The sequence below is a fragment of the Pyxicephalus adspersus genome, chromosome 5, assembly GCF_032062135.1.
Source record: "Pyxicephalus adspersus chromosome 5, UCB_Pads_2.0, whole genome shotgun sequence".
NCBI lineage: Eukaryota > Metazoa > Chordata > Amphibia > Anura > Pyxicephalidae > Pyxicephalus > Pyxicephalus adspersus.
In genome coordinates, this window is record NC_092862.1 from 46,565,584 (window position 1) to 46,580,327 (window position 14,744).

The 14,744-nt window shown below is 35.6% G+C and overlaps 1 protein-coding gene across 5 annotated transcripts in view; it reads right to left on the reverse strand.

Annotated features, from left to right (window-relative positions):
• The window catches only part of DLGAP1 (DLG associated protein 1), a 303,658-nt gene that overhangs the window by 32,724 nt on the left and 256,190 nt on the right, over positions 1-14,744 (reverse strand). For all 5 annotated transcript variants that reach the window (XM_072411376.1, XM_072411375.1, XM_072411379.1 and 2 more), the window contains 2 exons: positions 12,417-12,781; positions 8,561-8,652 (listed from right to left, as the gene is read on the reverse strand). In XM_072411376.1, coding sequence (XP_072267477.1) covers positions 8,561-8,652; positions 12,417-12,781 — 457 coding nt within the window. The remainder of the gene's footprint in view (positions 1-8,560; positions 8,653-12,416; positions 12,782-14,744) is intronic.

Sequence of the window (14,744 nt, forward strand, 5' to 3'; positions counted from 1 at the left end):
GTGTTACTCTTGGTTCTAATGCTCCTAGCTGGGTGAGGGGGCTTACTGTGGAAGGACTGCAGCAAGCAGTGGAAAAGAACATTTTTGCTAAGACAAGGCAAAGCAAACATTTTTTTAAGCAACTGTAGTAAGATGCCAATTAGATCCGGTGCATGGGGGGTGCTCCCCAGCTTGTGATACCCAAATATCTTGTTATGAAAACTAATTAATTTACAGATACATCCTTGTATATTGGGACCTTGATTTTAAATATTCTAGTGAAAGAGTTAATGAAGATATGACAAGCGCCAACGTGCTTGTCCTGGATCCCTCGCTCCATCTGTGCAGCTATTGTTACTTCAAATGAAAGTTCTGCTATCAAGCCAACAATGATCTCTTTCATGTCTTTGAAGATGCTTTAGTCACCTGAATGTCAGTGCGAATAATCCGTGTGTGTGTGCTTACATACTGCTGCCCTAAAACACCAGTGAACAGCAAACTCTCAAATATGAAAAGAGTTACCGTAATTTAGTAGTAATCACCTTTTGTTCCAAATGTGAGACATCAAATGCTAAACATATTGAATGCGATGACTCGCTTAATGCTTTTGTTGTTATCCAGATTTAGCAATCTGAGTCATCCTGCTTCTTGCATGATTTCACATAAATAAAGCAAGACAGCAGGATTTTAATTAATTAGGTCGGGCACCATAAATACCTATAGGAACAAGATGAAAATTGCAAAGTAGAGCAACCAATTTTAACCAATCAAAAGTTAACTTTCACTAATCTGAGTAAAAATAATATGCAATGGTTTACTGAATTTAAAATGGCAACCTTGTCTTTTTTGTTTTTCTCCTAGACTTACTGATAACATTATTTCAAATTATTATGTATTTGTCCTGTAATGCATGGTGTAAAACAATGGAACAAGAAATATATTTTAGGATTTTAAAGAATATTAAATGATTTTTAAACATATTCAGTCTAAAATGTGTGCTTTACACAGTCTATAGTTTTTGTTTCAAATTTTTTATATTATGAATGATATATGATATATTATTAGAATGATATAAGATGGATATCATTATTAGTATTTTTATAGCACCAATATATTATGTAGCGCTGTACATTAAATAAGGGTCACAAATGGCAGACAGATACAGACAGTGACACAGGAGGAAGAGCTTACAATCTAAGAGATGTATAATATGCAGTATCTCCACTCTATTGTGTGCTACTTCCCCAACCTTCTAGATTGTAAACTCCTTGGGGCAGGGTTCTCTCCTCCTGTGTCACTTTCTGTATTTGTCCGTCATTTGCAACCCCTATTTAATGTACAGCACTGCGTAACATGTTGGCGCTATATAAATAGTGATTATCATTATTAATAATAATAATAATAATAATAATAATAATAATAGCAGTAGATGTGAATGTTCTATGAATCGAACTATTGTACAACAACAGTAGATGTGAATTGTTTTCTTGTTAAAGTATGAAGCGCTGTTCGACCAGTCTTATCGGCTATACACCAACAATACAGCAAAGCTTGGTTCTGGACCTGTCTGCACTGACATTAGGTAACACAGCCTACTCCAGGTACTTCTCTGGCCTGTGACTGGACAACAAACAAGCACAAACTCACTGATGATAATTGAAAAACATTGAAAAACAATGCACCCTGCTACCACCCATTGCAACTGATGTACACCCAATACTTTAGTATCAACTTTTTAAAATGCAAATTTCATCAATAATTTCCACCTTTATAAACCTCCCAGTTAACGAAGATCAGCAAATATCTCCATGTTTCAAAATTGTTTCAAACCATATTCAAAACCCTGTTAAATACTTGTGAATTTTCCAATCTGAACAATCAAAGTACTTTGAATTCTACACTCAATATCGTGGTCAGTTATTTAAAACAGACTGCTCAACTAAACACAAAAATCCATCATTGTGTGGATAGTCTAAGGCAGTTATGGTGGGTTAAGGCAAAATACATTTAATGACTTTTAATGAAAGCATTACTTGATTACAGTTATACTTTATATATCTATAAAGCCCAGTAATAAGATCTAATATAGGTTATCTATCTTTCCATGCTGTAAATATTGTACATTGTTAAAATGGTAAACCTGTGCCATTTTATTATATGTGGTGCAGACTCTATACTGTGTACACTATATAGGACTCTGTTCTGGGAACGCAGAGAGAATACTGGAACCAGGGAACACAATAACTTGCATTTAGAAGATGTGGATGCTAAATGCTGTAGGGTTATAACTATTGGGGCAGCCAGCTGTGTGAGATGAATGGCAGCATAAACATGAACTGAAAAGGTAGGATGTGTCTCCTGGGTCAATTTACATGTACAATGAAACATTTTCACATTTGTCTGGAATGTATTTTATTGTAAACTGGTTGCCCTATCCTGCTAAATATATCAGGCTTGAAGTTAATATATGGGATTTTTATATGTATTTGAACTCACCAAAACCAAACATTTTTGGCATAAAGTTCAGCAGAAAATTTGATTTGTAAGGTGGATCCTTGTTTTCTTTGAGAACAAATGCTACAGCAAATGATACATGTTTTAGCATAAATTCCCTTTTAATGAAGTCATGTTTTGCTTAAGGAATTCACTCAAAAATGTTTGTGGTCACTCTTTCCTTCTACATATTCTAGTGGGACCTAGTTGAGAAACATAGCATATCATTTGAAGAAGCTAAAATCCACCACATTTCCTAAATTGTTTAAGTTATTCATTTTTTCTTTGTCTTATAAAATTTCTCCTATTGTTGTCTGTAAACAGACATTGGTACATTTGCTAAAGGAATACAGGTTGTTCACTTAATAAAGAGAATTATCCCCCTGCAAGGTTTACTTAGAGATTGTTCGAATTGCTTGGAAAGATGGGCAGCACGGTGACTCAGAGGTAGGTGCTCTGACCTTTGCAGGGCTAGGTCACAGGTTAAAAACTCGGCCAGGACACTATCTGCATGGAGTTTGTAGGTTCACCCCGTGTTTGCATGGCTTTACTCCGGGTACTCTGGTTTCCTCCCACGTTTCAAAAACATGCAGTTAGTTTAGGTTGCTAACCCCCAAAATTACCCTTAAACTGTATTAATGACATATGACTATGGTAGGCACATTAGATTGTGAGTCCCCTTTGAGGCACAGCTAGTCACATGACTATGGACTTTGTACAGCGCTGTGTAATATGTTGGTGCTATAGAAATACTGTGTAGTAATAATAATAATAATAATAACTGTTAAGATTGTTCTTGAAGTGAATGTTTTTCTACATAGAGATGATCTCTTGTCATTCAATCAATCCAATGGCATGGACGTGTGTCTGCTCAGCTTAAAATGTCTAATAACATAGAATTTTATGTTGGACCTAGCTGCATAGTAGAATAGACAATGCTGTTGGGCTTTAAATTTCCTCTACTCTTCACTAGCTTAAGATTAGATAGAATCTTCCTAATTATAGATTTTGAAATTTAATTAGCAATAAACAGTGGTGTAAGGTGCTGGACAGCTCAACATCACAGACTGGATAAACCTGTATGCAACATAACACTCCATACATGTCAGCTGCAGGGCAGAAGTGCTTCCTGTGTAAATAGTGGCTGTTTTCTTTGTGTCTCTAAAACTGAATATTTTCTCACTTCTGCATGAAGGTGGTAATGAGGGCTTTGTCCTACGAATAAAAACTTTAAACATTTCCCAGTATTTTGTATTCATAAATCCTCCCAAAAGTTTGGTGTCATTGGAGCTGATTTATTAAAGCTCTCCGAGGCTAGAAAGGATACACTTTATTGAGTGAAGCTGGGTGATCCAGCAAACCTGGAATGGATCTGGTCCAGGATTAAAAACATTTGCTAGCAAATAACAAATGACTTTGAGAAAACCCATTCCAGGTTTGCTGGATCACCCAGCTTCACTGATGAAAGTGTATCCTCTCCATCCTTTGAGAGTTTTAATAAATCAGGCCAAGTGTTTGTATCCGACTGTCATTTGCAAACCCCTATTTAATGTAGAGCGATGCGTAATATTTCGGTGCTATAAAAATACAGTTTATTAATAATAATAATAATAATAAAAATAATATTCCTCTTATCTGCCTTTAGGGACAAGTATCTCTCTGAATGAAAAACTACTTCTTGGTCATCAGAAGGAAGTTGGTAATTTTTTAGTACTGCATTTTCCATAAAAAACAGCAAAGAGGTAAACCCATTTGTAAATGTCATAGTTGGTGTTTATAGTTGGGTGCAGAGAACTAGCTAATTGATACTATAAATTATTTAAATGATCTGAATTACAGGTAAGGGTAAACTGGCTTTAAACAACATTTCACAAAATTATCCTCAGGCCAACTAGAACTAGAGCTAGTGGGCCTTAAGGAAAAGACTGTTGGCTGGGAGGGGGACTTTCATTATGTCATTTCTTACATTAGAGTAGAATCAGGAGGTAAATCATGGATTTCTATGTTCACATATTGTGTATGCAAAACTGTCACCAAGAAAATCGTATTTGTATTGAATACTTTATAGCAGATATCAACAAGCATTTTAACATGTTCTTATTTACAACTTTTTCTGTTTTCATTTACAACCCTCTAACACAGGCTGAAACCTTCATCAAAATCACTGTAATGATTGTCTAGAAGTGAGCTATTCCGAGTTAGGTGGGAGCAGATTTTGGCTTTAAATCATTTAGTTTTAGCTTCCCTTTAGGACATCTTCAAAAGTTCCTACCATTTTGCTGCAGTACTAAGTGTATAAAGTAGTGCTGTTAAAGTATTTTTCTAAAAGAGAGCAGCAAATCTGAAAGGATGAGCCAGAAAAATGTTTATATAAACATCTCGGCCTGATTGTGGCCTTCAAGGGATGACTATCCTGTAATCCTGAATCTGCACACATGTCAGTATTTAGCCCACAAAGAATCCTGATCTGGAAGACATTATTCTGCTCGCAGGTGCAAACTCTTCAGACTGTCTTTATTTTTTTAAGAACTGGCCACCAGTCTCTGTTGACTGATAAATTGGATTTTTCAAGGTTAAACCTATCACAGTAGTATCTGACCATACTTTCCCTCCCAGCTCTCTCTCTATATATAGACATGCACATTTGGTAATCAAAGCATGAATGTTTGACTTTAAAAATCTTAAGCATCAAATACCTACTAGACTTTTCTGCCATAAATGATCTCTCCTTTAAAATAGTAGTAGGTACAGATGTCCTCTCACATTAGGAAGGAGGTCAATAGTGATCTGCTGTTTTGAATTGCTAATGACAAATAATACCCAATGCCACTGTAAACTCTATTGAAGTCCCAGCAGTAGGGTACCTTTTGCTCGCTCCTACTTCCTTTTACCCTCTCCGCTGAACAAAACAGGCTTCTGTGCAGAGAGCTGTACAGTCAGTCTGTTTAGCAATTTTTTACCCAAATCAATCAGCAATGTTCATTTTAGGTGACAATAACTGAAAGTTTGTATTTTTTTTTTGTTTGAAAAAATGTTATACAAAACAAGGACTGTGCAATTGAACATTAATGTATAGCACATTACATTTGTTTGCTAATAAGTGAACTTTAATATAAAACTGATGTCTACAGATTTCTGATCAAAGTGAGCATGTTCCTGTAGGTTAGGCCTGAGTATTTTGGCGTCTTGCCTTAGTGTAATTATTTACTGTATTTTACCTGGCATCTTATTTCTTGGTACGGAAATTAGATTTTAAACCACACTTAACAGGTTGTTAAATAATTTATATGCATGGCTCTGGATTCATAAAGCATAAAAGCAAAGTGCTGAGGGTAAACCTGTCATTAGATTCCTGTGGCCTGGCTGTTGGTGATAAAGTACAAGTTCTAACATGCAGTTCATCTGAAGGTTGCCCAAACTGGAACTAAAAAGTGCTGTCAAAAGTGCATGCATACTTTGACAGCAAAAAGCCAACTGTAATCCCAAACCTACACAATGGAATGGAGGCGGTTGAAGACTATCCTAGTTGCATGTGTTTAATAATATAGCATACAGAATGCTACCCCCCTCTAGAGATCTGAACTGGGGGCAGTGATGAGTGATCAGTCAAGAAATAGGTTAAAAGGCCATGAAACAAAGAATGCTGTGACATTCCTTCAAATCAGTGTCAGTGGGGGAAGCCTTCCATAAAGAATCACCAATGCACTCCGCTATGTTGTCCTGCGTAATTTAGAGCACTGGTCTGCAGGTAAATGAATGAGACTAGGAAAATATGTCTTACAAGCATCACAATGACTGTATAACATTAAATATGTCCAATGCACAGACATTTCATGAAGCATCATTTTATGTCTACCTCATCGCTGTCTACCTCATCGCTGTCCTGAGCTCCCAATTATTATCAACCTAATCTTTTATAACCTGTGTCTTTCTGGATTGCAGTCAACATTGTTAAAAAAAATTGATCATAAAATGTGTATGTGGGGAATTTATACTGTAAATTGATTCCTAATTTGTAAATTGATACCTTTAACTAAAATCAGTACATTGGATATAAATGCATCTAGAGTAAGTACCAGGATTTGGTTTGTTATCAACTCCTTGCACCTGTAATATAGAAAATCCAGGCCACTGAATATGCTGTGCTGTCCAGTAGGGCTGTGTAATCTAAGGAATTGTGGGATAAAAAAATAGAATCCTTTGACAGAAAACAACTCCAATATATTTGTAATTGGAAGTTTTCAGATAAGCTTTAAGCACGACACAGCTATATATATTCCATATTTTATACAACAGGCCTGACATATTGTAAAGCTGTAGAATATCCAGATACTCAGAATAGGGGTCACTATCCTGCAGCCTGTAGAACAATGAATCATTTACTTTTAAACAATGTCATTTCTTATTGTTTATTAACTTGTCAGAAGTAATAAACAACAGACTAATAGGATTATTGATAATACATTTCTAACTTTTACAAGTAAAACTACAAAAATAAACTATTTTCCTGTTTAGCTATTGCCACTGCATTTATTTTGTGATCAGCTGTTTTAGCTTTTAATCCTACAAGGTAATTGCTAGTTTGATAAGTCTATAATAAATTACTAATAGAAGTAAAGTTCCATGCTTGAGAACTATTTTATTTGCCAGGAATCTACTATTTAACCTTCACAACAGGCCATACAAAGCCACAATACATCTTTTGACATGGAATCCATTTGATGTTGAAAAGACAGATCGGTGTGACAGTTGAAGGCACTGATGAAGTATTACTTGTAAACAAAACCACATGACCATGGAGCATAAGAGCACACAAAATACCGGTGTCACAGGACACTCCCCACTTCCTGGGGTTTCTAGCTGGGAAAGGTCAAAACCTCTGCTAAATCATCCTTAAAGTATTACCAGTCTACTATCAGAACAATCTGACAGTTTACCCTTATATGAATGTGTTCTTTTTTGTCCAACTGGATATACTATGTGGGCAATGGTTGATGTATATGTTAAGAAGGACATCTAGTAGTAGTTATTCACATTCACCTGGACTTGTTCTTGTAATGTTGAATATGTTTTATGGCTTTCCAAGTTGCGTTATCAGTTGAAGCTGCTTGAAAAGCTGCAAAATGTCTTGAACAGTGTCAAGAAAAAGTCCAGTTATTAATATTATCATTACACAGTATTTATATAGCGCTTTAAAAAGTCCATAGTCATGTCAATAGCTTTACCTCACAATCTAATGCCCATTAACCCCACTGCATGATTTTGGAATGTGGGAGGAAACCAGAATACCCAGAGGAAACACGGTGGCTCGGAGGCTCCGTGCGGCCCAAGGTAAAAGAAGTCCAGTCGAATGTGACTACTTGCTACTAGATATAGAATGACCTGGATATATGGGAACCTTCACAGACATATTGGTTATTACATGTTAAATTCAAGGGATTAATATAAATAGAATCAAAAATAAGGATATTTATTCTGTTCACAGTACATGCCATGGACACAATTTCTGGAAAGATAAATTCATATTTTCTATGCTTGCCAAAAAAGTTCCTAGCCCAAAAACGAATCTAAGCAGAGACACTTTTAGACAAAATTTCAGCCCCAGGCAAATGGACCTCAGAACCTCAAAAGCACATCATTCTAGCTTCCTGTATCCCTGCCATTCCTTCAGATGGGGCCCTGGAGAAAATAGGGGTCCTAAGCAACTTCTCAGTTTACCTTACCATAAAACCAGCCCTGTATCTAATACCTTGTAATTTATTTATTTTTAATTTAGTGCTTAGTACAGCTAACCCTGCATTTAACTGGTTCTTGATTTTATTTGAAGTAATTAGTAGGTGATCATTACAATAAAAAAATTTGTTTAGTAGAAAAGATATAAGATCTCCTATTTGGAGTAAATTGGAACGTCAAGCATGGAAAATGGAATTGTAGTCATTAGTGGTTCCATGCTTAATTTTTCCAAACAGTAACAGATGGAACTTGATTGGTCACAATGGCAACGACTTCACCTTATTTCCCCCTTTTCCTTTTTTGCATAATTTTTGCTGTTGGTACCACTTTGTATAAGGGATATAAAAATCCTTACGCTCTTTCTTCTTCTACTTGAATCCCTACTGATTGATATCGGTAGGCCGCTTCTCTTTGCTCTGCATTGGCAGTTTCTTCTGGCCCATCAACCTAGAAAAAATACAGATTAGTAAGTAGGGTTTTTATCTGTCATTGCTGAAGTAGCCAACCTTTCCTGTGACGCAGTCCATAATGTTACCATTGTTCCGTAACATACTGAATAGTCTCTGTTTCACTCAATAACGTGTCAATCCACCAATTTAAAAAATTGTACATTGGAGAAATAAATCACCTTATATTTGTCAGGGATTAGTGAGATATCTGTGTGTGGGTTCTGTAACCCTGCTGTGACCGCACAACCTTAACAAATTTTAATTTATTTTAGATGATAAAAAATGAAACAATAGGGGTTGTAAATACACAAAAGAAAAAAAAAATTCTGATAAAAAGTAAAGTCTGGGACTATGATATAGAAATTTCTATTTGGTGGTTTATCCAAGAAGCCCAAAGCTGATTCAGTCCTACATGCAACACAAATTACCAAAATCTCACTTTTGGGTAAACTATTGCCTATCAGTAGCCTTACCCTACAGTAATAAAAAAAACAAAACATTTTTACTTATTTGTCCCTGTTGTAGATTTGTCCTCACTTCCTGTCTGGTAAAACTACTGTCACCATAAGGTAAAGTATGGGGAAATCTCTCTATTGTGGCCCAGAATAAAAGTAAAAAAAATCTTGGCTAAAAGTATATTTAAAAAAAAACAGACTGGACCCCTAATGGCTTAGTTAGCTGTTCCTAGGATAACGTGTTTGCATGCGTTGCTCATGCTAATGTGGTTGCAGTGTGATTCTTCTCCTAGAGGAGAGAAAGCTACTTTTTGCTTCCAAGAACCACTCTGAAATCTACCACAAGCTGCATGCACACATGTAAAGATAATAATACCATGATTTTAGATTGCATAGATAAAGTATGTTCCAAAAGAATACAACCTATCACTAAGCTCAATGTTTTTCTTCTTTTTTCTAATAATGGATGCCCCATTAAATCAAGTTTCAGAATCAGCATCTGATGCTGAAAAAATAGGACTGACTGAGCCTCCATACACATGATTAAACAGGAAATGTATCACAATGGTCTGGTAAAATATTATTGCAAGCTTAACCTAAAACAATGTAGATGAGAAGTTAGAAATTGTGTCATCGTTATGTAAATGATAAAAGTCACAGTTCTATGCCTGTACAGTGTAGGTAAGGGCATGATTTTTTTTGGATTGGATAGAGTGGAGAAATATTAAAGTTTAGGATTAAGTTTTATTGCACCACCAGGTTTTGTAGGAAATATTTATTTCACTTCTTGTCTGGCTAAAAGGTTTTCCTGTCGGGACAGGAAGTAACAGAAACTCTCTAACAGAAACACAGACATAAAGTTGTTTTTTTTACCATTAAGTACAGAAATGCTAGAACCTGTCAGCTTTTTATTGTTGTCCATTTCACTGGGACAGATTTGTTGTCACTTCCTGTCAGGAAGACAAGCAAAATCTGTCCACAGTAGCCCCAGATAAGAAGTAGCAGTAGCTGTAATAGCATCTGACTGGGTAGTTCTAATCTTTTTCATTCTATCAAAAACAAAAATAAATAAAAAACTATGATATTCTTTAAGTATTCATACATTTTTTATGTACCACAAAAATCTTCACAACTAAATCCTAACATCCTACCAGCTATACCGTCTTCTACATTTCTCCAGGTGGTGCAGGACCTGTGATCTACTGATCTACTTCTTTCTCGGCCTCTACTGATCTGCCTGCAAAAGGCACAATTCAAAAGATGACAACCTGCAGGTACATGTCTTGCTTTTTATGTATCTAGTAAAAGCACCACACTGCAGAGATCATCTGTTATTTGGGGTGTGATGTGGTAAAAACATACAACAGGCCTAATAAAACCATTCTTGGTGTAGTTGACTGGTTATTCATAATGAATATGCTGCCTTACTGCATCCACAAATGTCTTCATGTTCCCTAAATATAAAAATAACATAAGCCCACGATTTTGTTCATATCCTCCCAAGTAGGTTCCAGCACTGGTCCTGAAAAGACTCACCATATTTCATTCATTCATTTCACTTTTGTAAAAATGACCTGTTTTGAAGAAACATTTGGCCACATCAATAATATTCTCTGCAGTGTTTTAGGCTGTAAGCGTTGTTGGCAATGTATGCCACCTGGCTGTAGGCCATTATTTTTAATGAAGGGAAACTTACTTAAGGGAAAAAATACTCTAATAATAATTAGAAAAAACATTTTTTAACAAGTTGCAGAACCGGAATTACTTTTATAGGTTTGCTTCCACTTGTACCATTTTGCTGCTTTTTTTCAGTATTTTTTTTTTTACATTGATATTGCAAGCACCATAACAAAGCCATGGATCACTCTGCAGCTTAACTGGACAACATGCAGCATAATGAAAAGCAATTATTGACATGTTTTGTGAGGTTTCTATATATGGGGAACTCGCGTAAGCTTAGGTTCATACATCCAGACTTTCATGGATGAACCCTGAGGATCTAGCAAAACTGGAATGAATTTTCTTAAAATCAATTGTTAATTTTTGGCAGGTGTTTTCAATCCTGGACCAGATCCATTTCATGTTTGCTGGAACACCAAGGTTCTCCTATGATAGTCTATCTTCTCCAGTATTGGAGAGTTTTCCTAAATCAGGCTCTATATGTCAATTAAAAAGATAGGATATGAAAAATATAATTTTCATCCATGATGTTTTTGGATTTGTTTGCTGTCTGGTCCCCTTGCTGTGGGCTGTTGTTTCACCACCTACATCTGTAGTGACGCAGCAGCAAGCGGGTGCAACCACTGCACAAATGGGGAACCAGATGTGTGTCTAATGTTGATGAATCTGTCAATTGCATTGATATACAACAGTAAAGATTAGTAAAAATAAACTTCTTTTTTTGCAAGTTGTGTTTTTCTTTCAAATAAACTACAGAGTTAGTTTAAAGTATATTCTAAACCTAAAACCATTTTCCTAGTTTTAAATAGAGCAGGGAGAAGTTTAAAACTCTGTCAGGTAAACTCCCCAACAGCAACACAGACAGAAACACATTTTTTTGTGGAGTAAGATCATTCTTTGTGTGTCCTTGTTACAAATGTCTCTTCATGTTCTTCCTGATGAAACTGTTGTCAGCAGAACAGGAAGTTAGGGTAAATATTTCAATCAAAGCCCAAGACACCAGTAAAATGAGGAGTTCTAATATTCTATTACGTTCTATTAAAAAGTAAAACATTTTCAATCGCACATCAACTGGATAACCAAGCATTAAAACTCAGATAACCAGAAATCTTTATAGCTACAGTTTACAAACACATGCATCCATGAGTTCCCTAAAAAACACCAATATAGTTATAAAAGCTTTCATTTAATCATTTTGTAAATATTTACTATGTGTAATCAACAATCAAGTTTGTGGGAAAGACCACCTAAACAGCTATAGATACTGGATTGGAAAAACACCCAAGAGTTCCTCCTCCTTTGTTTGAGGATCTTTTGATGGGGTCATTTTGAGTTTTCAGGCCTGTACAAGAATCTGTACAACAAGATACTAGTCCTTCAATAGGTTTTATTTGTTTTAAATTTTGAATAATACAGCACAAGAAATGGATTACACAAAAGAGGATAGAAACACTCAAACCACAAAAGTGATCAGGAAAGGAGTCACAAATTAGAGCTTGGAGATTTCGCTGTTTATGTTTCCAAAGGAAATGAGAGTGGATGACTCACCCTAATGGCCTCTACAAATAAGCAAAATAATACCTTACACTGGACTGGACAGAGATATCTAGAAACATGCTTTGTTTACCTGTATGCCAATAGATAGGTTTTTCCTGAACTGGTTCTTTTTCCTGTCTTCTGCAGTGATGGTGGAAACGGTTGATGTAGAGTTTACTGTCATGGTGTTGTCCATGTGTTGGCTTGCAGGGCCATGGATCTGAGCGTTGGCAGCTTCAATAGCAGCAGTAAGTGCTTTCATACTGTCCAGGCTCTCAGTGGAGTTACTGAGGCCCGACTGACTAATCATATCCCCCCTTTGTCCATGTCCATCCATGTAGGCATCTTGGGCAGATTCTGTACTACTCTGAGCTGTGATGGAGATGAAAGGTTTTGTTGTAGTCCTGGGTGGTACTGGAGGTGGTGTCTTTTTATATGTTGTGATACATGAAGATACTGAAAAAAAAACAACATAATTATAGAATAAACTATTACCATAAACATATTTTTGCTAAAAAATATTATCAGAGTTTGTGTGCTGGTGGTTGAGGTTTCTGTAAGAAGGACATGTGTAGATCCAGCATAGATACTGTTATGGAGAAGTATTTTATAGGACAAAGGTGAACTCAGGACATGCTCGAGTTTTACTGTGCTGACTCACATTCACAAAAACAAAGCAGATACATATAACAGCCTGTCAACTCTAGACTTGGAAATAGTTTTAATTAACACATATATATATTTATACATATATAAGCATCAAATTCAACAGCAGTTTTAAGTTCAATTTACAAATATCCACTACTATGTGTCAATTGGTCTGCTGAATCCCATTTTCAGCTTTCTGATATATTGGTCCCAACTAGTGTATATCCTTTGACATTTTCTGGTGTTTCAAAGAGAAGAAACTCCCTCCAAAACCCAGACCATATTGGCATTCAAGAAATCTTAAATGCCTCTAGTGCTCTAGTAGGACATGTGGCATCTGGAATGTGGGCTAGATGTAGTTAATATAGGTCTGATACCTCCTGTACTTATTTACAGAAACAGTTATTTGCATTTAATTGGTGAACTCTGCCTTTTCTTTTGGCATCCTGTAGTGTCTCAAAGCCTGATTTATATTTCAGCTGATTCCTGGGGAATATAGTAAATCTAATGTAAAGGTAAACAATAGTACAATTATGCAAACGTTTAGCCATTCTTCAACACATTTAATGAAAGACAATTGATTTCTTTGTTTTTTTGGTTTGCCGTCTTACTTTTGCACTTTATGACACTATAATAAGATTCCCTATCTAGATAATGTATATGATACAAGAGGACCTGAAATGTCCAGACCCATTTATTTATACATTGTATCAGCACATACTTCTGTCACTGTCAATTTCAGTTTCAAGTTACTCAAATATTATAAAAGGTATGAGGAGTCTTTTAGGGTGTTTCAATGGAACATCTCCTCCAAAAAATAATCTGAATGAAAGTATATTTGCTCACATTTTATCATTGTGTTAAAACTTATTGCCAGAAGAGCCAGCTATTAAATCAACAACTCTGGTCAAATACCCAGTATCCCAGCAAAGTGGAAGCTGAATTCAAATAAACATCTACATGGCTCATACAGAGAACAAAAGAGAACTATGTTCACAAGTCTCTGCATGCCAAGTGTTTTGTAGGGACACTGGATGTGCAGTTTGTACAGAGATAATTTAGGATTTTTTGAATAGAAAAAAATTGTATAATATACTGCTTTGATGTCCTACAAAAAGAAAACCTATCACCTAAAAAAGCACTACAACATGCAATAAGTTATCTGTTAGGCTAAATGTTTTCATTAAGTGTTTTGATGCCTGGGTAATGTAACAGGTAGAGATGAGTGAATTTTTTTTTGTAAAATCCACTTTGCTAGTAATATTCCAATTTCAGCCCTAGCGATTCTTTTATTAAAGATTTATAGGGTAAATAATTATAATTAATTGATACTGTCAAGGAATATATTTATGTATTTGTTAATCATTTGAATGAATTTTACAGGAGTAGTGCAGACTACAAATGTGCGGTGAGTGTTGGGAAGAAGTAAAATTAGTAAATTTGTGTTTCTGATACAGAAATAGATAATACTGATAAAGATGGCAGTATCCACATATACTTAGGCTAAGTGGTTTGCTATTGCCTACAGGGCAATACACTGAAGCTGCAGCAATCTTGAGCAGTTCCCAGATCTATGCATTTCTCTCCTGTAAAGGTGTATATTAACAGCATTCTGCATGTTCTATCACGTTCTTATTTTCATAAGTTTTTATGTTTTTGTATAAAATTTTTGAATTTATACCCTTACATATACCCTTATATATATTTTTTTTCTAGACTCGTGTATTCACAACACTTGTGCAATCAAACACTCCTGAAGAAGCAGACCAGT